The sequence below is a fragment of the Penicillium rubens genome (genome assembly GCF_028828025.1).
Source record: "Penicillium rubens strain IBT 27055 chromosome Unknown utg000002l_segment0_segment0, whole genome shotgun sequence".
NCBI lineage: Eukaryota > Fungi > Ascomycota > Eurotiomycetes > Eurotiales > Aspergillaceae > Penicillium > Penicillium rubens.
In genome coordinates, this window is record NW_026890600.1 from 4449876 (window position 1) to 4472613 (window position 22738).

Here is a 22738-nt window from a genome sequence, read left to right on the forward strand (position 1 = left end):
CGGATTCCCCTTCGGTCCTTTTCTCTTGTTCGTTTTTTTTTTTCCCGTGGTCCCCAAGGAAATTGATCCCCTTTTTTTCCCGTTCGCCCAACGGGTGTGATATGTTTCTACGATGGTGAACACAGCTTGGTTGGGCGTCTAACATTGCGGCTGCGTGGCTTTTGTATGAAAATTCTCAAATTCGTATATCCATTCCACCCATTTAGTAGAACTGTACAATGTAGTCGTGCAATGCCAACAAGAAAAAGCGTGAATGCCTTGTGTCATGAGGGAAAGGGTCCACGTGCTCCACAAGGTAATTTACTTCTCTGGTCTAACCTGTTATAGCGAATTGGATGACTAGCGCCTGTCCCCGGGGCCACGGGTGTCCACCCATAGACAGTGCTTGCTAGTAAGAGATCGTTATGTTGTATATACGATTTGCAGCGCCGACAGGGCCTCCATATTTCGAGTATTTGCGTGAGTTCATATATTAATTTACCCATATGGTATGTCGTACAGCAAGAAAAATTAAAAGTCCATGCACAGATATGTATTTCGATAGATTCAAAAACAAGACAAGCACAAATCTAGTCTAGGACAATGCCCATGTCACGGTCAGCCACTGCAGATCGCAATTCTCCGACCTCGAACCCACGTTCATTCATAACGTATTCCAACGTGTCACCAAACGTTTCGCCGTTGTTGCGGAACCATTCCCCTAGAGACCAGACATACTCCTCTACCTGTTCCTTCAGCAAAGCATGGTCGCGCAGCCATAAAATCTGGCCAGGATCGAGCTTGAGCATGTCCTGCATGATATAGTAATGCGGGATCTCATCACCCCAACCTTCATAGCCTGGATCATGGGAGAGGTCATTGCGAAACCGAGACCGGTATTTGGCTGGCGATTCGGCGTAATTACTCGGATGCGCCGTATGGAAGTATTGTTGAATCGAGGCAGCAGGGTCTTTGTGAACCAGGGTGTGACCTTGGGAAGACAGAGAAGTAGTTGAAAGTGGAGGATAATTGAGGTGGATATTGAACGAGAGTTGCTGGCTGCTGTCTGGATAACGCTTGCGGAATTTGCGTTGAATGGTCCCATTACTAGGGCATATGTGGTTCTGGACAATATCACACATGACGAGACGCAAATCCTCAATCTCGGCCAGCTCCTGCGTGGACCAGTTGTGGAGCAACTGAGCGCGCTCCAACACCACATGGCGAAGACTACGAGAATAGCGATCATAAACATGGGAATGGAATGCACTGTGATACAGCCATAGTCGGTATACTGCGCGGCGCAGCCGGAATCGCTCTTCGTCGGTGAGCAAGCGACGATTCTCAAAGTCTACCTTCCACTTCTTAAACGGGTAGATCGTCTCCCATTTTCGCGCCACCATACCCAGCTGAATGACTTGTTTCAGAAGGAAATCAGACATAGGAGGACGTCGGATGAGATGAGCGGGCTGGCTTTCATTTTGCGTCACTACTTGAATGGCATCGACGAGGGGACCAAATTCGGTCTCCGCGGCACTGGCTAAGATATGCAGTTTGCTTGTTGAGTTGAGGACGCGGTGCAGTCGACGGCAGATGACTGATAGATTCAAGACATCGGAGACTGAGTCGCATGATCGAAATATATGGAGCAGAAGCTCCGTTGCAAGATGATCAATTCGCATGATGGAAAGATCTATATGGTTGCTGTAAAGAAAACACCATTAGAGTGACTCAGAGAGTGTCAATGAGCGATGACTTACTTGATGAGGGGTTTGTGCCAGGTAATTCGGAAGAAGATAGCTGATTTTCGAGGATTTATAAATGAATTGATTTAGACAGTGTTGTCACGAATTGAAGCGAGCAGCAACTCGTAGACTTATCACGCGTACGGTGGACCTATTGGATATAGACCCCGCCGTTGGGGCTAACAGAAGGAAGGGACAGCATAGGGTCAGAAGTAAACATATTGGAAGAGCAAGCGCCTTGTAGCCATATAGGGCTAGCCAACGAAACAGATGCCATGATAGATGGTGTCAGGAGGCAAAGACAGACTTGGGTTCGGGCGATGGCGTCGAGGCCAGGGAGGGCTTTATATGGCGCTTAGCTAATGTTGCCCCTTGCGTCCCGAGGTCCATGATGGACCATGGGACCAACCTGCCTGTTATTCTGTAGAGAAAGCTGTTCGGATGGCAGTGAAATAGGCAAAACAAAGGAACAGATAGAAATAATCAACTTTTGAAATTAACCAGGATGAGACTTTGCCCCGACGCCTTAACGGACCATGATGAAATCGTCGCATCAAATATACACATGTAGTCGAAACATCATCCCGAGGGATATCAAGTCTAGAAATAGCACGACGAAACAAAAACACAAACCCCCTATGCAAATAGCTTCCTTGTATCCAATGCATCCACCTTCCGCACAGAGTTCTCGGACAGTCCCAGATCGGAGCGCTTGGCCACCCGATCAGTCTGGCCGTCTCGGCGCTGGGAGTAACGGCCAGCCTTGCCCCGTCGGATGTCGCTACGGACTTGGTTGGGGCTGACGTACTCCTTGTTCTCGTAGATGACGGGTCCACCAAAGCTGCCCTCGAGAATGACAATGGGGGTCAGAACGAAACGGGGGCCAATCTCGACCAGAGAAACCTCGGGCAGACTGTTGTCCTTGCCCTTCGGTACGGGCTTGATAGTCTCATCGCCGTCCTTCTTCTTGCCAGCCTCAGACTCACGGATCTCATAGACGCGAATCCAGATCTTGCCGTCCACTCCAAAGATACCAATGATGCGGTCGATGAATGGCTTCATGCCTCTGACACCACGCTTGGGCACACAGAAAACTCCGCGCAGCATCTCCCGAACGAGCGCGCGGTATTCACTGCCAGGAGCGCCCATATCCGGGCCTTGCTCGTCGAAGGACCGATCGAACACGACCAAGCCGCGGCCGCCCTTCAGGCAATTCCCTGCGAATCCAGCGCCGAGCTCGCCCATTGTGTGCAAGTTGTTGAGATGGAACTTAATAGTGGGGCCATTAGGGGGGCGTGAAAGCCAGAGATAAAGATCCTGGCCGTTCTTCTTGGCCTCGAGGAAGAAGATAACGTTGCAGGAATGCAGATCGGCAAGAGAGTTCAGGAGGAGGTTATATCCAGCGGCCTTCTTTTTCGTGTCGAGCTTAGTCTCTTTGTGGGCATGGGGAAGAAGGCCGCAGATATCGGACATGAGGTGTCGGTGGCTAGAGAAAAGCAAATTGTCAGATCAGTAAACCCATGCAACATATCTCAAGGTGCAATGCTCATACCGGAAGGAAGCGCCTCTGGAGGTCAAGATAAGTACTCGGGTCTTGGGCATAAATCCAGAAGCAAGCTGCTTCTTCACAACCTCAGCCGCCTCGCCATCGTCGGACTCCTCCTCTTCGCTATCGGTGGTGTCGTCCTCCGCATTGAGGAGCTCCTCCATCTCCATATCCTCGTCGGACACATCCTCAGTGGGCTGTCTAGCCGCCTTCTTTGAGACACTCTTGTAAACTGATGCCATGGTGACTGTTGATTGTGTCAAAATGGAATTGAAATTGAACGTGCAAAAGAAGGCCGCGATCAAAAAGTTGATGGCAGAATATTTTTTGTTTTCCACCGCCCTGGACCTTGTTGCATCACGTGCCAAGTGGGCGACTGATCTATTTGCTGCTCTTTACCGCCTGACCTTCCTGCCAAACTTCCATTTGTTGCAACAAGTGCTTGTTGGTGTTTTCATAGCCGGCTTGCTTTATGATTTTGGGAAATGTGAACTACAGCATATTCTTTCATACTTACCCTCCAGGATCTATATGTCAATGTCACTTCAAAAGATAGACTGATGTTCAACAGACCAGAAAAGTCTCTCATTGTGTCAAAATATGTGTTTCATTCTTGCACATTAACTAAATTGACCTGACAAAAGACAACTACTTCGATTGTAATTTCGACAATTCAAAGATCCGACAGAATTCGGTTGAGGAAAAGGCGAGTCAATATCATGGAACGTTCAACGCTCTTTGCAGTTCCGTAAAGCCCTCTTGGGTGACCTTCAAGCCGGCAATCAGATTTGCAAACTCCAATTTCTTTCGGAAACCCCAATACCGACCCCGATAAATGAGGCCGTATAGCAAGCCAGCATTAAATGTATCCCCAGCTCCGATGGTGCTGTAGACTGTTAGTATGGCCTAATTGGTGCTGTTGTACATTGGAAAGCTCAAAACTCACTCGACGACTCCCGCTTCTTCAGTATGCGCCGGGACATGAGCAAAGTTGCCAATTTTTGGTTCAAGTGCTGCAGCCCCGTCAGAACCCCAAGTACAGCACAGCAAGGATCTGTAGACCGTAGATTAGATTATTGCTCTGAGGATTTGGACAGTAAAGCCTACGCTCGGCTTGTCTTCAATGATTGATCCCGCAAGCAATCCTCAGCGGATGTATATCCATTGCTCTGCTCAGCTATTAGATGTGCTTAGAGAGCCGAAAATAAAATCTCACCTGGGCCCAGCCCTTCGAGTAGATAACAACATCTGCCACGTCTGCAAGCTCCTGCAAGCCTGGCCGGCCTGGTTTTTCCACCTCAACACTGATTTCCGCCCCTGGAAAATACTTCCGAAGATAACGAATACATTCCAAGGTTACATCTGGTGCACGGCCCTGAGTCCGAGTTAGCGTGTATCACGACCAGCTGAGCACCTGGCCAAATATTTAATGCACCTCAAAGTGAAACCAGGGTCGATCAGTTACCGCACGCAGGGGCTCAACAGCAGTTGCGAACTCAGTGCGAGTCATTTCCGGCAGCTCGTTGTAATTGACAATCGTCCTACTACCGGTGGCCTGACTTGTAATAATGTAACTGGAAGCTGGCTCACTGAACCCCTCTCTGTAAATGCACCTATCTAGCCGAACCATATTCCCCAAGCTTGATTGGATTTGTTGACATGGTACTGAGCTTTTGGAGGGGAGGACAGCAATGAGATTCAGTGATGATTCGGCACTCGAGGGCCCGTACTGTAACAACTGCCCTAGAACTTCGAGGGTGTTTGGGCAGTTTCCACCGCGCCGGCGACTGATTCTGGATGCACGAAGCTTCTCATCTTCACCAGGGTAATATGGGGCTCTAATCGAAGCATGTGAATACCACTCTCCAGATGGAAACCACTTACGGACAGAACTCACGTTAGAATTGTGTCAAGGTAGCACGCCCCTATAGCTACTAAAGTCATAGCCACAATTTTGACAAGAATATGTTTCCGTTTCCCTTGGAAGGAGGAGCTAGCGCCTGTTTGGCTCGTTTATTTAATCAGTGTCGTTGATCGAGTCGAGGATACCGGTGGCTTTCCAAAGTTAGGTCCACCCGTGGAACAGCCAAAGGTCAAATGCCTGATTTTCCAGGATTGATGCCTTAAATGCCTGGTTTATGCCTGATTTTAGACCGCTTTTGACAATAACTATAGTTGACTAACTAGGTAGTTATGCCCAGGTGCTCCTTCGCAACCTGCCGTGGACCTGTGGACCCCGTGCCTAGGTTGACCTTCAATGTCTGGAGGGTTGGAAGCCCGCGCCTTTTCCGAGATATGTAGCTTGGCTATAGGTATATACAATGTATGTTTGTCTTAGCATCAAGAACCGTTTTGCAGTTCTATAGCCGTGGACATGGTCCACAATGAGTCATTATACTTCACAAAGGATCTACAGCTATATAGCGTTTCATGCAGTCTCTACATTAGGTTTCTAGTTATATCCTCTTATTCTCACTAAGAAGATTGGTCCCTCGATATGCCCAGGTGAGTTGGACTAGGGTAATAAGCATCACGTGGCAAATATATACCACTGTGTACCTTAATACAACGACCTGAGCATCTGCTTCCAAGAGGTTTGCCCTCGTATACTTTCTATGAAAACCTAAAGAAAGAGGGTTATATTTACATTTTTGATTGGCTATTTGACCATTTGACTATAAATACAAATATTCATTGATTCGTCCCACTTGAAGCATAAGTATAAAGAAGCAGGCGGGATGTTGCAGGATGAAATTGGGTTTGAAGAAGGCAAACTAGATTGATAGAAGAGGCATAAAGTCCGTACATATCTTATTGTCTCTTACATTTTCAAAGTACAAAGCAAGCATTGATGTGGCCGGCAAACCCAATGATTCTTTTTTCATTCTATACCAGTTATATAACCGATACGAATAACTACCTAGGTATTCATCCCACTGTCCTCACAACTCTACCTTTATCAGTCTGCAACTGAGACCATTTTTCCACCATGGGCCAGCGAAACAAGGTGTTAGAGACAGACACTCCTACTGCAAAGTTTCTCTACACAATCATCAAGCAATTGGACTTGAAGTCGGTCAGTTTATTGCCCTACCTTTAACTGAAGATTGATCTGATCTTATTTTGAATATAGGTCGACTGGAATAAGGTCGCTTCCGAGGTCGAAGTCTCCAATGGTCATGCCGCTCGTATGCGGTATTCCCGTTTCCGACAACAGATGGAAGGAACAACAGGAGCGAGCAAACCAAAGCAAAAGAACAAGAAGGGAAAGACCATGGAACCCCCTGCTGAGATGCAAGGCATATTTCCCATGGCTCCACCATTCATGATGCCCATGGAATCGACTGATTCTTCTCTTCCGGGCAATCCCTTCGTAAAGTGCGAACCGGGCATTCAAGGCAATGCGAACATACAGAGCTTTATGCAGCATTCCCCGCAGTTGATGTTAGACAGCACCGAAGGACAGTATTATTTTCCTCAGGATTTTGCCTCGACGCAATTCCAGCTGGCGTCAAACATACCATCTGCAATACCGTCTCCCAGTCCCGGAACATCATTGTCCTTCATGCATGGGAATCCATACGAGTTCCCGACCGCGTCAACTGGTTACCCTTATTCAGCACCCGGCACCCAATCTTTCGACTTTAGGGAGTTTGACCAAATCAACCATTTCACCAATTATGCCCCAACCATCAACTGGGAACCACTCCCCCTCCTCGCCAGGAGAGCCCGACTGTAAAAGTCGAAGAAGAACAGCAGCAGCAACAGCAACAGCAACAGCAACAGCAACAGCAACAGCAACAGCAACAGCAACAGCAACAGCAACAGCAACAGCAACAGCAACAGCAACAGCAACAGCAACAGCAACAGCAACAGCAACAGCAACAGCAACAGCAACAGCAACAGCAACAGCAACAGCAACAGCAACAGCAACAGCAACAGCAACAGCAACAGCAACAGCAACAGCAACAGCAACAGCAACAGCAACAGCAACAGCAACAGCAACAGCAACAGCAACAGCAACAGCAACAGCAACAGCAACAGCAACAGCAACAGCAACAGCAACAGCAGCAAACCTGCCAGCAAGACCCCGCTGTGACAGTTGAAGAAGAAAAAGAGACCGAGGAGGGGGCACCGAGTACACAGAACCAGGAAGATCACCAGGTTGTTGTCAAAGTTGAAAAGATCCAAGATTAGATCATGTCTTGTTAGAGACTAGAAGGGCCTCGTTCATTTGTTCATCAGCTAGTACCCCTCGTTATTATCATAGAGTTTGCTGATTTAGTCTCTGCGTTTTTGTTGCTTGTCAAAGTTAAGCATGATATGTTTATGTCTCCTACAAGTATCGTGGGAGTCCCATGTTCGATCTGGCGCCAGGAATTCGGGGATCGATATATGATCAAGTCTTGAGCAAGAACATGTTATTTCCCAGTCCATTAGCAATTTCCCGTCTCCTTCGCACATAGATAGCCATAAAACTGACCTAGGGTTCACCAAGTCATTGGATATGATATGAACATTGATAGGTTGATCATAACTGTGCCTCGTTAAGCAAATCCTGGTATCACGCTGTGAGCATACATCTCCACGTTCCGTTCAGCGAACTTTTTCCAAGAATAGCAAATCTGGGACTTTCGACAAGTGATATAACTCAGCTCATATCAATACAGCAGCCTGCCCAAACGCTGATATAATCGACGTTTACGTCCACTGGAAAATGCATCAAAGGGCATCCAAACGAACCAAACGAGCCAAACGAATTAAAAGCATTAAACACGTCTCCTAGGGCGATCTGCGACTTGTCGTTTTGCTTTCCACCCAAAATTTGATTTATCTTCAGAAACATCTACCCTTATTGAAGGCGCCTGGAGATTCCCTCCCGAGATCGCCGAAGCAATGCCTTCTTACAAGAACGACCCTCCGGACCAGGAGTATCTAGACTCGATCAAGAAACACACCGACAAGGAAACCAACAAGGTACGACGCATTAAAGACTCCGGTGGGGGTTTGGCTTGAACCAACTGTCGACATGCTTAACTGGATATACAGGTCAATCTTGCGCTCGTGGCCAAGGACTTCGGCTATGCTAGTGGAAAGTCGTTTCAGAAGAAGTATGCCAAGCTCAAGAAAGCGCATAATCTGACCAACGGCCATATCTATGGCGATGACAAGGCAAGCCGACCTCTCTCCATCCAGATAACATCTTAACTAATTTAATCGAATAGCCAGAAACCTCTTCTACTGAGGCGGCTTCCCCCAAAGTGGCCCAGCCTCCGCCGAAGCCGAAGCTGAAGGAAACCAAGACGCTCGAAGCCGAGAAAGACGACATGGATATTGTGAGCGAGAACTTGAAGACACATTCGGACAAAATTGCCACCGAAAAGAGGGGCAAAAGCTCGGAGGACGATAAGAAGAAGAAGATGCAAGCCTGATCTGCCAAAACTCGAGCAAAAGAGGTCTTCGGTGTGCGAGGATTCTGCGATCAAGCTACAGGGTAGGTGCCCGGAAGATGATAGCCTCTAATTCAATATGCGCTCTATTTTAATGAGAGACACTTCTTGTAGGGGAGTCACCAAGTACAAACGTTTGGAAGCGCAATTCTTGATCTCCAGGTCTCTCTCTAGAGGCTCCTCTAACCGTCAATTGTGTAGTCGGAATTAACCAGTACCGATGTCACTATCGTCCGATGTGGATAATTGAAATTCATAGTATTCAGTTCTCTAGATAGATAGTGCTCGAACCAGAAAACAGCAAAGACCGCGCAGTGATGAGAACCCAAAGATACCTATCTTCATTTCCAAGCCATTGTGAGGACAATGGATCAAGATCCAAAGTGTACCTTTGCTAATCAATGATATCATTTCGGCCTTCGACAATGATGATGGGAATCTCAGCATCATCGGCCGTGATGGACTGCCAGGAAGGGTCTCCGGGGAGTTCGGGATATTTGTCAGAGCGCTCAAACTCTTTGGCATTCTTTACGATGCTGAAGTAGTATTTCCTGCTGCTGATTGTCAATAATTGCAATAGAACTTGTACCATAGCGGAAGAGCTTACGCAGCCTCGGGTGTCATATTGACGCCGATATCGAGTGACACGTTGTCCCAGTTGATCTGTAATACATAGCCAGTAAGATTAGCGGGTGTATTGGGTAGGGAAACGTCGTAATTTGTGGACATTGTGAGAGAGCGAGCTTGAAATCAGGTGTTACGTACCTTGCCCTTCTGGGAATTCTCCACACAGGTCAGAAGAAAGGCGATGGCCTGCTCCTCGGGTGTATTGACGGAAGTCATTTTGGCAGGATCATACGATTGAATTGGTTGCTGTTTGATGTAGTGACGTATGTGATGATAGAAGCGGGATGGCTGGGATAGGAGAGGACGGAGGCAAGGACCTGCATTTGTCTTTAGATGAGCCTCAACGCGCGTTACGGTCCCAGGTGCCACTTGAGGGCTCCTTCTTGAGGTAAAACCACTGGATTTGACTACAGTTTTGGCTAACAAGAAGAATTATTTGTTCAAATACAATTAAACAGTGGCATTGCTTAGAGTAACATCATCAAGCTGTGCGATGAAAGCACCTTGATTGACCTTAGCATAATTTCCAAGCAAACTTGATATCCTTTTGTTCTCTAGGAGGAGAGGGAGTATGCGGACTAAGGAATGCTTAAACCCAAAGATTCACTAGTTATTCTATCCATAGCTCTTGATTGCGTTCCCATAGGGTATCAGGGCAAAGGAATCTCAAGCCAGCCTCAATAGAGCGGCTAACGTAGTGAATTTCATTGAAGCGTATTCAAACAGTAGGATTGAACTTATCAAAGGGGTATCCTATCGAAAAAACAAAAACAAAAGGGGCCTGCAAAGTAGATATCAAAAATGGACAAAAACATGACGCTAAGATCTTGACATAAGTCTAAGAGAGACATTCCGTTGACAAGAGTTATATGTCCGCCATCACAGATTCCACGATCTTTCGTTTGTATTGTGACAAAGCCTGCTCCTTTTTCTGCATCTGAGCACGGAGTCTTGTGTAACGCTGCTTCCATGTTGCCTCGGAAACAGGATGGCTGGGATCATCATCGTCAGAATCCAGCTCCACCGTCTTATCGTTGTCAATATTCTCTTGACTCGGACCCACAATCGCGCTTGTGTGGTCAGACGCACCTGTCCCTCCTATAGTAGGATTGACATTTGCGAGCGTTATTTGCATCGAAAATTGGTTTGAAGCCTTGTACTCATGGGAGACGGTATAGTGGACCTCACTGAATGAGTCGTTGGAGGCTGAAGCCCCCCCATTTCCATCGCTGCTTGGAATGACACGCTCGGCCTTGACAACCAGTGACCCTGGAGTGCCTGCGAATCCGAAATGATGACCAACGCCAAGGTGAAAAGCCAGTAGCAGAGAAAGATTTCCAAGTTGGAACTGAGAATATAATGAAGACAAATTGATCACCATCGCCGAAGCTAGGGCACCCGCCTCATGGGAACCGAGCGTCCCCGTCCGCCCTGTCAGCCTAGCACGAAGAAGCTCTGCAGAAAGTACATGAACAATGTCATCGATGGAGGGATTTGTAGTAGCGACTGCATTGCCTTGCCCACCGGAGCATGTCTGACTAGTGATACCATTCTTTGGAGTATCTGTGGTGGGATATTGGCGGGAACCATTGGGCTCTTCAGACCCAGGAATGACAGCACCATTCACACCATTAACTACTAGTCTCGGTGGTGTGGCTAGTCGAACCGGTGCCCCTGAATGTTGAGGGACCTGCAATTGAAGTTTATTCGGTCTCCCGTGAGAGACAGACGTCGGAGGCTGATTGTGAGGTGGGGTCTGAAATATTTGGGGCGGATTTCTCTCAAGGGCAAGTGACGGAGGTTGATTATTCGGGTTGGGTGCTTGTGATGATTCCCGACTAGGATTGACCTGGAAGGTAGAAAAGGAACCCGACGATGACCCTCTATTTGGTGGCCTTCCTCGGCCTTTTCCAGCGGACAAGCCGTTGCTGTTCGGCCAAGCAGATGAAACTGCAGGGCCATGCCGTCTCCTAGAACGGCTCTTTTCACCGGTTGACGGGGTGACTGCCGACCTTGGCTCGGCTGACATGTGGACATCTGATGGTAGATGACTCCGTGGGATGATAGCAGACTGTGGATAATTAGCAGGAGAGGCATCCCGGTCAGGAAGTCTCCAGCGTGTATCTTGACTTGGCTGATCCGGCCCTGAACCATTCGGATATGACGAGGTCGCCGCTGTCCAGGGGTCGTTTGGTTCCATATCATCAGGAAATGCACTGAATGGAATCGCACTCTGTGGGAATGTTACGGAATGGGACTGAAAACTACCCTGCTGTACGGTGCCAACAGACGTATCCAACTGGGGCCGCTTGATCGCTCTGTCTTCCTCGATGTACCTATCCTCAACCCTTTTTCTTCCCCGCTTTGGCTTCCATTGTGGAACAAGTGCCCTGAGTGCGAGATCTTCTTCCAATAATACACCATCGCGGGACTCGCTGACGAAAGGACCGGATGGTGGGAGCTGCGTATAGTAAGAATGGGGCAATCCCATGCAATATTCAAAGAAAGCATCGATATGCATAGCACGCATCCACCGCTGGGTGAGATTAGCAAGACGAAATATGGGCTGGAGGTTTGATAACAGACGTACCTTGAGCCGAACTGTGTACTGCTGCACCTTCTGGGTGCTTTGCTTCTTTTCAATGTCAGGTGGTTCGACCCCCAATTCAATTGCTAATTGGATCCACGTCTTCAACTCTTCATTCTGCAGCCGCTTTCGAATGAGCCCATATAGGGTAAAGATGTTGAAGCTCTTTCCATCACTCCGCGGGAGACACCGAAAGGTCTTTCGCAGATCTGACGTGTCAACTGAGGATGGAACATTAGGATTGCAGTACAAGATGAATGCGACATAGGCATCATCGATCGTCTCGTCAGTGATATCCCGTGACGGAAGAACTCGGGAATCTGCGTGATCGGCAGGATCTTTCATCGGCTGATGGCGATGAGGATCGAATAATGGTGGAGACATGGATGTTCCGGAGCGGTTGGCCGATGATGGCGGTATAGCAGAACGCATGCCCCTCGGGGAAGACTGTAAGCTCCTGGGGGTTTCTCTTCGCTGTAAAGGTGGCGATTTGTTGATATCTATTTGGCTACGAGCACTCCCCAGGGAGGAAGCACTCTGCAACGTTGATTCCAATGTCGGAGGATATCGCGCATATTGTTGAATGACCATTTGCGGTCCGCCGAGCTCACCACGGCTCGGGCGATCGGTGGAGTCCATGATAACAGGAAATGATGTTTCCATCTGAAATTTGGCGATTTGGAGCGACACACTTCTAGATTTAATTGTAGAATAAAGCTAGAAGCGCGATGCAGGCAAACAATCAAGCGGATCCTAGGTCGCATAGGCAAGTCGTCATTATCGTCAAATTAAGAGCCGCGGAATAGATGTAGGCTATCTTCAACACAAAATGTTCGATGTATGAATACAAAGAAAAAGGGAAGAAAACCAGATGCTGAACAGCAACGCGCCGATGGTGCAGGGTTCCAGGAGGTTTCCCCTCGAGGTGGCTGGAAGCGCCCATCTTTAAAGCTCAAGCTGAGAATCTATTTTGGGGCCATCTAGTGCTCCCTAATGAGGACTAGTGCCGTGGCCTGAGGGCGGGGTTCCTGCCTGGCTATCACGTGTGAGCTAACCTCAATAAGGCTAACTCGTCTTGGCACATCCTAGGTGTTATCGATAAGCCCGTCGTCTTGGCATTCTCGGCCTCTTCGACATCATCCGTCAAAAGAAACCGGACTCACCCGGACCATCGCAAGGGTCAATTTGAACGACAATAATCGCATATTTGTCGCCTCCACAAGCCAAGCGATATTGACTTTCTGCTCTTATTGTTGCGCGCGCGACGTCGTGCGTACAATGTGGCTCGGGTCTCTGCTACCCACTCTCTTATCCTAGCGCGATCTTATCCGTCATGGCGCCCTCGAGTTCGCGCTCAAGGTCCACTCGACCTATGCGGTCCAGCCGCACCAAGGTGCAGACCTACCACGAGGAAAGCTCATCTCAAGATGAATCGAGAGTAATGTCTGGCTCAAGGCGTGCCTCGTTATCTCTTAGGTCGCGTAGTACAACTCGAATGCCGAAGTCCTATCGTGAAGATTCGACAGATGCTAGCTTTGATGGGGCTGTGGAAGACGAAGAGTCCGATGCATTGGTAGATGCGCCGATCGACGCACCAAGCCCGGATGCACCAAACCCGGATCCTAAATCTGTGACTACCCGCACTTCCAAACCCAAACCTCCTCGGCGCGCTGCAACCACCCCGAAGCCAAAGCAGACCAAACGATCGAAACCCAATCAAATTGGGAGTGCCCTGCAAAAGCGTGCCAAGACACATGTGGATGACCCGATCTTTCTGGGTTCCGGTGTCATTCCTCCCTGGCAAACTCTCCCCTACCAAATTCTTCTTGACATTTTCTTGCGCGCATCACATCCATTACTCGACGAAAGCCGTTCGACCCGCAATGACTCTGTCAAATGGCTGGTCAATGTCGCTTTGCTGTGTCGAAGCTTTCATGAGCCTGCGCTGGCCGCACTCTATCACTGTCCCCCTCTTCTTCCTGCCCCCAGGAGCCATGTGCTCCTCTCTTTGCTGGAACGCCCACAAGAGTCTCTCTCGATGAACTACTCTAGCAAGATCAAGCAACTCCATGTTGAGGTTGAACCAATTCTCGTTTATAAAAGTGGACCTGGATACTTCGACCTTGCTCAACTGATTGAAAAGACTCCTCGTTTACACACGGTACGACTATACCACAAAGATGATTACACGGTGGGAATACCTCAATGGCAGATTGCCCAATCAAAGTGGACTTATCCAGACGCTCTCTTTTCCGCAATCGAGAACCGCGGCATTACCCTCCGTAGTTGGGAGTGGAACAGTCGCTTCTTAGAAACTGATGAGCTTGTCGAAATGATGGTGAGAATGCACTCCCGGCGCGCTTTTCAGGGCCTGAAGGAGCTGAAGTTGCTCCGTTTCGATAATTCCGATGAAGAAACTTCCGCTGCCAAAGAGGCTGGTCTCCTCGAAGCCCTTGATATGCTTCCAGAGCTTCAGCGACTGGAGTTTATTGAAAGCTCATTGGTCAGCGGGGAAATTCTGATCAATCTACCAAATACCCTCCATTCGCTCACTCTGAACAACTGTGATCGATTGTGGTCATCTGATCTCACAGCCTATCTGTCCTTACATGGCACCAATCTCCGAGAGCTCAGTCTAAGCCACAATCGCCATCTCAACATGTCTTTCATCCAAAATTTGGCTCATTGCTGTGAGAATCTCGAAGTTTTCAAAATGGACCTTTCTATGCATGATGCGTCCAGTTATCGCGACGTTGAGCCACACTTCGAAGCTCTACTTGTCCAAACCGAAGTTCCCACATGGCCAGTAAAGCTCCGAGAAATCGAGCTCACCCAGTTACGCAAATGGGACGACGCTACTGCGGAGGTCTTTTTCACTTCGCTGGTGAATGCGGCACCTAAACTTCATGATCTACGTCGATTGACCATTAGTGCAATCCTAAAGATTGGCTGGCGTGACCGTGCCAATTTTCGTGAGCGGTGGATCGGCCTCCTCGAAAAGGTATTCCTACGACGAAGCATGCCACCAGACCCGAACCTCCGCTCCCTTCAGAAACGCTCCCTCAAACCCACCACATCCCCCACAAGGAATGACCCCGATGAACCTGATGCTGGGTCATCAACACGGCCATCCACGGCTGATAGTGGCCCATCGACTTCCTCTAAACGACAAAGCACTCGGCTTGCACGTCAAAGAACCCACGAAACTGACGATGCTGCTAGTGATTCTTCGTTAATGGGGACTCCACAGTCTGAAGCCGGGAAGGTACAGGGAATGTGCGATATTGTGAACATTCGGATCGACAATCAGCGACCGACTGAGTTCCAACTGACCGAAGAGGATTTCCTAGATGATGAACTCAGTGGCGACGAGGACTGGGCGGGCGAATGAACTTCTAGCCAACCCAGGGACGCTCGGGGTAATAAGCTATGGCGAAATCCCAACAGCAGTACCGTTTTGTATCTATAACCATGTCGTCTCTCGGGCTCTATCATGCGCTTGGACGGGTGGGTTCTTTCTTCCTTTTATGCCGATATGTTTTATGATTCGGTGCTGGGGGATAGACAGGAGCTAATATTTGATATTTTTCTACAATTATACTTAGCAATTTATGATAATAACGATTGCGGAATACGTCTCATTATGAACATAGAATCTTGCGTAGTTGCGGTGTCCACGGGTCGACTCGGTCTGTGCACGGCGATCAAAGGCCAAGCCCCACAAGATCGTCTTATCAGCGAGTCTCGTTGAACCTCACATCTGTTTATTCCACGCTCTTGTTCCGTGTATATTTACATTTTATAAGTTCGTATCAAGATTTTGGATGTCCTCTACTCTTCCTTTCGACATTCTGACATCGGCTGGATCCTGTTAGGTCCGAGATGGCGCCTGAGGCCCCTGCGGACACCGCAGGCCCATCCTCCCCGCCACCACAACTCCCAGAAGGGTGGTAAGTCAACACCGAGAACCAAAGGACATACTCGCTGTATTCTAATAATAACATTGGACAGGCTCCCTCAGTGGGAAGGTGTCGGACGGAAATGGTATTACGTACAGCGGACGACCGGGAAGTCGCAATGGGAGGTCCCAACCGAACCGGTCGTCCTGACCCCGTCAACAACACCGACGCCGATGGGAGTGGGCCCAACGCAAGAGCCAAGATCGCATCCGACAAGCAACAGTACTCGAGAGCTGGAGTCCGTGGACACAACGGCAGGCGGGACGTACTCTGCGGCGGACAGTGCGAGAATTTCCGTAGGGAATCGCGCTCATTATGTCTGCGTAAGCATTGCAAGAATGGCACTGATGGTAGGATAGAGCTCCCTTGACTCCCAGATATACGGGCAGTCGGACAATCCAACTTATGGGTCTTCCGGGGTACCGGGTTGGTATTCGAGTCAAACCGGTCAACACTTGCTCGGCGGATATCAGCAGCAGCTCGCTGCAAACGCAACCGGATATGGGCAGGTATGTTTAAATGTTCGAGTCCGACAGATATTGATCCGTCATGATGCTTATCCGTATCCAGAATTCGTTGCAACACGGCCCTGTTGGACGAATGAATGGTGTTCAGCAAGCATTCTATGCAAGCCAGACACATCCGGGGTATCAAATGACAGGTCCACACCACATGGGCCAAAACATCTCCTCATCAGCATGGGGTAATAATCCAGGTACCTATCAGGGACACCAAAGCGGTTACAACATGGCGCAACATGCACAATCCTTCCAAGGATTTTCTGCTGATCCTGCTGGATTACGTAACCACCACCAGCCAGCATCGTGGACAATAACTAGCAACTCGCAGGGCCAAATGGCAAGGCCAATGGAAGGAGCTTCCGATTCTCAGCCACCGTGGCAATTGGAATCGCAAGGCCATTTTAACGCCTCTGGTGAGGCTGCCCCGGTGAACCTACACCCATCGACCATGTCTAAGCCCTTCTTTGGGTCTTACTCGTCCAGCCAGCATGGGGAACCGTCTCCGGAAGAATTCTCTCGCCGCGTCTCGAACCCTTCTCTTGTCCAGGAAGGGCAACACTACCAAACTGCCGCGGAGGGTTTCCCCAACCATTCACCCCACTCCATGGTTGAGCAAGGTAGATTCGGACAAAGCCAGCCGGACCCGCGTTCCCATTCGCAACATGCTCCCACAGACCCTGCCTTGCAGGGATTCTCACCGCTGCAGCATGTACAGAGCCAATATCAACAGCAGCACATGATAGGAAAACAGTCAGGACCGTACCAAGCAAATTTTGCCCAAGGCCATCAGCAATATCACAACCCAATGACGCGAGTCAATGCCAACCAATATGTTTCGCAACATCAATTTGGTCCTAGCGATGGTTCGACAGGGTTTTCTGAAATAGGGCACGTTCACCAAGCGCCTTACCACCAGTCGAGTCATTATCCCGAGCATCTCGGACATTCACTGGGGGAGGCAGGAAAAGATTCTGGGTCGCGTTTTGTCAGTGGGCCATGGACCTCGGCACCACCTTCTGCTGGACAGTTGTAGGCACCAAGGTGCTGTTTATGTCCATCATTGTGGTGGACGGGAACACAGGGTATGATTTCTTTTTTGAGCGGCTTTATGGACATGTTTATCTTCTGCGTTGTTTGTGCTTCAGTATAGATTCCCGGGTTGATATAACTCGTTACTTGCATTGAGTTTTGTGCCAAATTATATTCGGTCTAGCTAGCACAGCTCCCTGTGCCAGAACGCATTACAGCTCCATGCAGTACCAAAAAACGGGCGTTAGGGAGATTCTTGGGTCCGGAAGTATGATGCACAGAAGATCAGAACATCACATCATCCACCCACCGTGACATCGACACAAAGGCAGTAGTGATCAGACGACTAGGATTGAGTTCTCTATGAACAATCAGGAGCTGGCTAATATAGCAAGATGGAGCCTGACCAACTAGGCATCCGCCTGTGCTGTCTGTCACAACAAGTAGCATGAGCTTCGAGACGTGAATCTGATTGTAAAGTTCCAGTGGACAATGCCCTTCGTCCTCACGTAGACGGAATCTCACAGAAAACCTGGTCAGATATTTTCAGCGTTCTGCCTATTTCCTCTCCCATATCTCGTTCTTTCCATAACATCCCCGTTATTTTCACATCCCCCAACCATCCCCTTTCAACTCTACCACCATTTTCAAGACAATGGCTTCTACCTGGGACCATGAGAGAGACAAGCAGGTAAGCAGACTCATTTTCACTGACATCCCGGCGACAACACCGGGAATACGAGTTCTCGGACTTTTCTTACCCAAGCTGGCTCTCTGTTGCTCGTACTGCCAGGTCTTGGGATCAATGACTGATGATTTGGTAGTTGCTTGTGGCCATACTGGCCGTCCATTCCCCGCTGGACTTTGCCGCTATTGCTAAAGCGATGGGACAAGGTGAGTAAAATAATTGAGAGCTATCTGTCAAGGCTGTCACGTCTATGATTCCTACGTGTACCTTTTGCCGTTCCATGAACTTCTTCACCCTAAACTGTCAAGACACTATCATTACATGAACTCAACTAACAAAATATAGGCGACAGCACTGCTGCTGTGAGACAGCACGCCCACGCTCTGAAAGCCCGCCAAGAGGGAATCTCTAAGCAATCTCCTAACAAGGACAAGACCGACAAGCCCGACAAGCCCGCAGGCCGTGCCCGGAAGGTTACCAAACCCGCCACTAAGCGCAAGACCGCCTCGGCCACCAACCCTGAGAAAGATTCGGTTGTTGAGGGTCAGAATGGCGATGGAGAGGATCCCTGCCCCAGTCCCACTAAGCAGCGCAAGCTCTAGGGGCCGCTTCTTCGACCTGGTATTGGTTGGGAGATGATGATCGTGATTCTGACATCCATGGGGTGGTTTCTGCGGCATAACGAGAGAAGAGATCGCTTGGCCTTTAGTCTAGGTCTCGGGTTCCTTGTTCTCCACGCGGTATTCTTGAACCGAAATACAGCAGATTGATCGTGAACTTCCCTTTCCCAGAAGAACGTAGATTCCGTTCATCACACTATTTCCCTCGGCCCTTCTTAATGTAGAGTGGGCTAAGTATCTACATAAAATCTGGCGGTTACGATGTGTGTTGCCCAGGCGGTGCATCCCCAACTGCCGAAGGGGATCTGGACATGCTTTGCAGGCGCCACTCCGTCACATAGCAACAGTAGAAACAAAAGTTTATGTAACACGTTAATATTGCCGGATAAGTTGATGCACCTATGGACACTACACTATTGTGATTGAGAATACTGGAAGCTCTTTTATAAGTAAATAGACTCCCCATGTGTTCAACTGTTCACATCTAGCCCTAGGTTGTTCGTCTGATCAACCAGCGTGTTATTGCATCTGCTCTTAACATCCAATGCGTCCCTTTGGTCTTGTTTCTATGGCAGCATCATTCTGGAAGATCTACTACACAGCTGAATGGCTTTATGATCCTGTATTATATCAGAAAGTCTTACTAGTATAGTCATCGTCGTTCTTGTCGTCGTTCTGGTCTTGGTCGTTTCTTGGTCGTTTCTTGGTCGTTTGTTGGTCGTTTGTTGGTCATTTGTTGGTCGTTGGTTGGTCGTAGTTGGTCGCTGTTTGGTCGTCGTCCTTGTTGTCCTCGTGCTGATAGTGGTGGTAGTGATAGTGGTGCGTTTCGTCGTATATATTGAGAAGATATGGAGTACTTAGTATTTAAATACTCACAACAAAGTACCACCGCCTATCCTATAGTGACGATAAAGCAAAGTTAAAAGGGGAAAGCAACTTGTTTGTGCCCTAGATAGCGACCCTCAAACGTCTATATCTCGTCCGTCCCGTCCCCAACCTCTCCCAACCTCAACCTCTCACTTCACCGTTTGTTCCCACGCTGCTCTTGACCAAAGCATCTCTGCACTTCCATACCACATCGACTTTAAAGTATCGAACGAACAAGGTGTGTTTATCTATAGTTCTGGTGAATGCTTCTGGAGAAGTATATACTTCTACGCGCGTTTTCACGTCACTTCTGTATCAACCGCTGATATCGTTTGCCATAGCCCGCGTGACGACCCTAACAATGACGAAAATCACCTGGAACGAGAAGGCTGATGCCAAGGTACGTCTGGACCCCCCTCTATGCGATCGACTTTTCGGTGTCCCGATATTCCTTTCGTTTGTTCCTATCTTAAATAACCTTGGTGGTTGCGCTGAGTGTCTGGCTTATAACGGGAAAGTGACGGGAAAGTGACGGGCAGGTCTATGGTGACCGCTAATGGCTTTGATATCCCACTTGTTCCCAAGATTGGCCCAGACTGTCTTTGCCCGTGATTTGTTTCAATTACTAACCATTTATTCACTTAGTTGCTGGCTGGCATACTTGCCATCAGCCCCAACCCCATTGATTTCAATGCTCTCGCAGCCTACATGGGTGATGGTAAGTACTAACCCCCCTGCCCCTGAATCATGGAGTATAACACCAATCCTTTATGTTGCGAGCTATTTGCCTGCAGTACTCACATGCGAATACATTACGGTGGCCCTCTCACTCATCCGGTATTTTCTTTGTTGGTGGTATACGCTGAACCATGTGCCTACCTTGCATTATGCATGCTCATACCCCATCAATTTCCACCCATTGACTGTCTCTCGTGCACAATCTGCCCTGAAAATCCGGTCTCGATTCCTCCTACCCTCATCCCCGCCTATCTCAGGCTTTTGTATGCACTATGCTAAACCAATTCTATAGGAGTCACCGTCTCTGCCATCCGCCACCGTATCAGTCGTCTTCGGGCTAAGGCCACCGAGTTGAATGACGAAGGTGCCTCGTCTACCCCTGCTTCACCCACGGCCAAGCGCAAGCGCAGTACCCCCAAGAAGTCTGCCAAGGGCGCTGCTGCTCAGTCCAAGGGAGCTGATACCGAGTCTGGTGGAGAAGGCCCGGCTCCTAAGGACGAGGGCACCGATGCTAAGGAGGCGAAGAACAAGAAGCTCAAGACGAAGCACAAGGATACTGAGGAGTAAGTTCCTGCCAATTTTCAGGATGCGGATGAAATTCAGACAGCTAATTCTGTTTGATCCAGCGATCCCTTCCTTGACTCCAGCTTGTCCAAGGAGAAAGATACCTCTGACATCTAAGCGCCATCGCCGTGCTCTTGACTCCCCCACAGCGGAGCCATAGTGCGTTGGCATGGTGAGGTGTCAATTCTCTGATGGTTTTCGGATGATCTGGGGAAGCTTTCGGAATTTTTACGGAATTTTACAACTGGGAGGAACACATACTGGAACACATACTGGGACACATAAGGGAACAATCTACAAAGGGTTATTTATCAGATGGACATACAACGGATAGCATGAGCTCGTCTAGTCGGGTCTCCTTGCTCACAATACATACTAGTTCCCGATCCCACCAGGTTTCCCTTCTACTTGTGCGCAAGCATAAAACAAAGCTCGACAAGAGGTGTCGACTGTCATTCAGCTATGTATGTTCGGTGCAATCCAGACAAATGGGCACCATTTTTCTTTTTAACCTTTTTTTGGATTTTTGGATTTTTTTCATCACCTCACGGTGGGAACAAAGGCAATTTCTCATCCCCTATTTCTTTTTTTTCTTTTCCTCCTTTTCTCAGGATGACCGGGCCACACATCAGTTGGGGAAGCAACAAACTTGAATCACCCAACAACAAAACAAGGCCATCCAACCATCCAACAAAAACGCAAATTTGAATATCGATCATGGGGGCTCAAGACCCCCAAGCTTCAAGCGACTGACATGAGTTGTCTTCGCGAATGGCAGTCGAGCTACTGGCGAACCATGTCAAGGTCCGACTCAGTCTCGAAGTCATTGTATTCGGTCCATTCAGGGTCAGTCTTTCCGTCCTCGGCATCAGCTAGGTCTGCACCGATCTGCTCGTGACGAAGGGGGTCGATGGCGCCAGAGCCAGACTTTCCGTTCTCAGCATCAGCTGGCTGCTCATAGAACTGCCCGCGAAGACGGGGGTCGATGAGGTCGAGGTCGAGGTCGGTTTCGGTCTGAAGAGCAACCTCGGGAAGAAGCTCGTTGAGTTCGGCAGCCGGATCTTCCTCTTCCTTGACACGGACTTCATCTTCATGGACGGGGCCATCCTGTGCAACGCGCTTGCGCTTGCGCGAAGGGCCGGCAGAAGTAGGAGTCTCGTTGGCCTTCTTGCGGGGGCCACGCTTCTTCGGAGTGGACTGGCTAGAGACACCAGCGAAGGGGGCAGTGCCGGTGCGAACGATCTCCTTTATTCTGTTGATGCGTTCTTTGAGGGCACGAGGTGTCGGTCTGTTTTCTTCGGCGCCAGCTGAGAGGATGTTAGAATGTCCATGTGTCCATTTTTGGGATGGTCACTCGTGCGGGACTGATAACTTACGCCAAGCCGATGCGACCTTGTTCATGTCGAGAGCGAGGTCATGGGTCTCGATGATCTTGGCCAGGAGCTGAATGGTCGTCAGTCACAACTGTCATTGTTATATTTTTGCGTGACCCATTAACATCGGCGAGTCATTGAGGTTTCGGCCGACTTGGAGTTATACATACACAGATCCTGCACGTGAATGTGAAGGATCCTGCATGTAAACGTGAAGACATGATGGCGACCTTATGACAGTTTGAGATGATCAAATCAAAACTGAATCTGAAAGGCACTTGGGTGTGTGATGGAAGAAAGTGAACCTCCTCTCAGGTTTTTTTTCCGCCAGACATAGTACAAAATCCAAGGCCAATTGAAAAGGGAAATGAGATCAGAGTAAAGTAAAGACTCACAGTTTGGTCAGCGAAGGCATCCCACTTGACTTTACCCATTTTGACGGAGC

At 48.9% G+C, this 22738-nt stretch overlaps 12 protein-coding genes across 12 annotated transcripts; 6 read left to right on the top strand and 6 right to left on the bottom strand.

The window, feature by feature from the left end:
- Positions 1–569: 569 nt before the first annotated feature.
- Positions 570–1661, bottom strand: N7525_004175 (F-box protein; the record flags this gene model as incomplete). Its single annotated transcript, XM_002566054.2, has 1 exon — positions 570–1661. The coding sequence occupies one exon, from the start codon at positions 1659–1661 to the stop codon at positions 570–572; it is 1092 nt and encodes a 363-aa protein (XP_002566100.2).
- Positions 1662–2360: 699 nt separating this feature from the next.
- On the bottom strand, positions 2361–3512 carry N7525_004176 (ribosome biogenesis protein BRX1; the record flags this gene model as incomplete). Its single annotated transcript, XM_002566053.2, has 2 exons — positions 2361–3210; positions 3277–3512. 2 exons carry the CDS (start codon positions 3510–3512, stop codon positions 2361–2363), a joined length of 1086 nt encoding a protein of 361 aa, XP_002566099.1.
- A 475-nt stretch (positions 3513–3987) lies between these two features.
- Positions 3988–5214, bottom strand: N7525_004177 (ketohexokinase; the record flags this gene model as incomplete). Its single annotated transcript, XM_002566052.2, has 6 exons — positions 3988–4156; positions 4217–4324; positions 4378–4439; positions 4487–4645; positions 4706–5108; positions 5168–5214. 6 exons carry the CDS (start codon positions 5212–5214, stop codon positions 3988–3990), a joined length of 948 nt encoding a protein of 315 aa, XP_002566098.2.
- A 1045-nt stretch (positions 5215–6259) lies between these two features.
- N7525_004178 (uncharacterized protein) lies at positions 6260–7009 on the top strand (the record flags this gene model as incomplete). The annotated part of the gene is made up of 2 exons (XM_002566051.2): positions 6260–6346; positions 6404–7009. The coding sequence occupies 2 exons, from the start codon at positions 6260–6262 to the stop codon at positions 7007–7009; spliced, it is 693 nt and encodes a 230-aa protein (XP_002566097.2).
- A 1157-nt stretch (positions 7010–8166) lies between these two features.
- N7525_004179 (uncharacterized protein) lies at positions 8167–8702 on the top strand (the record flags this gene model as incomplete). The annotated part of the gene is made up of 3 exons (XM_061212944.1): positions 8167–8247; positions 8320–8442; positions 8496–8702. 3 exons carry the CDS (start codon positions 8167–8169, stop codon positions 8700–8702), a joined length of 411 nt encoding a protein of 136 aa, XP_061069965.1.
- A 412-nt stretch (positions 8703–9114) lies between these two features.
- Positions 9115–9563, bottom strand: N7525_004180 (uncharacterized protein; the record flags this gene model as incomplete). Its single annotated transcript, XM_061212945.1, has 3 exons — positions 9115–9274; positions 9328–9383; positions 9486–9563. 3 exons carry the CDS (start codon positions 9561–9563, stop codon positions 9115–9117), a joined length of 294 nt encoding a protein of 97 aa, XP_061069966.1.
- Positions 9564–10212: 649 nt separating this feature from the next.
- Positions 10213–12597, bottom strand: abp2 (putative ARS binding protein Abp2; the record flags this gene model as incomplete). Its single annotated transcript, XM_061212946.1, has 2 exons — positions 10213–11883; positions 11938–12597. The coding sequence occupies 2 exons, from the start codon at positions 12595–12597 to the stop codon at positions 10213–10215; spliced, it is 2331 nt and encodes a 776-aa protein (XP_061069967.1).
- Positions 12598–13267: 670 nt separating this feature from the next.
- On the top strand, positions 13268–15325 carry N7525_004182 (uncharacterized protein; the record flags this gene model as incomplete). The annotated part of the gene is made up of 1 exon (XM_002566049.2): positions 13268–15325. One exon carries the CDS (start codon positions 13268–13270, stop codon positions 15323–15325), a length of 2058 nt encoding a protein of 685 aa, XP_002566095.1.
- Positions 15326–15816: 491 nt separating this feature from the next.
- Positions 15817–17447, top strand: N7525_004183 (WW domain-containing protein; the record flags this gene model as incomplete). The annotated part of the gene is made up of 4 exons (XM_002566048.1): positions 15817–15884; positions 15946–16216; positions 16253–16402; positions 16464–17447. The coding sequence occupies 4 exons, from the start codon at positions 15817–15819 to the stop codon at positions 17445–17447; spliced, it is 1473 nt and encodes a 490-aa protein (XP_002566094.1).
- A 651-nt stretch (positions 17448–18098) lies between these two features.
- Positions 18099–18733, top strand: N7525_004184 (uncharacterized protein; the record flags this gene model as incomplete). The annotated part of the gene is made up of 3 exons (XM_002566047.1): positions 18099–18134; positions 18268–18337; positions 18477–18733. The coding sequence occupies 3 exons, from the start codon at positions 18099–18101 to the stop codon at positions 18731–18733; spliced, it is 363 nt and encodes a 120-aa protein (XP_002566093.1).
- A 1246-nt stretch (positions 18734–19979) lies between these two features.
- Positions 19980–21037, top strand: N7525_004185 (uncharacterized protein; the record flags this gene model as incomplete). The annotated part of the gene is made up of 4 exons (XM_002566045.1): positions 19980–20018; positions 20264–20336; positions 20649–20919; positions 20983–21037. 4 exons carry the CDS (start codon positions 19980–19982, stop codon positions 21035–21037), a joined length of 438 nt encoding a protein of 145 aa, XP_002566091.1.
- Positions 21038–21703: 666 nt separating this feature from the next.
- On the bottom strand, positions 21704–22727 carry N7525_004186 (uncharacterized protein; the record flags this gene model as incomplete). The annotated part of the gene is made up of 3 exons (XM_061212947.1): positions 21704–22227; positions 22297–22363; positions 22689–22727. 3 exons carry the CDS (start codon positions 22725–22727, stop codon positions 21704–21706), a joined length of 630 nt encoding a protein of 209 aa, XP_061069968.1.
- Between the last annotated feature and the right edge of the window lie 11 nt (positions 22728–22738).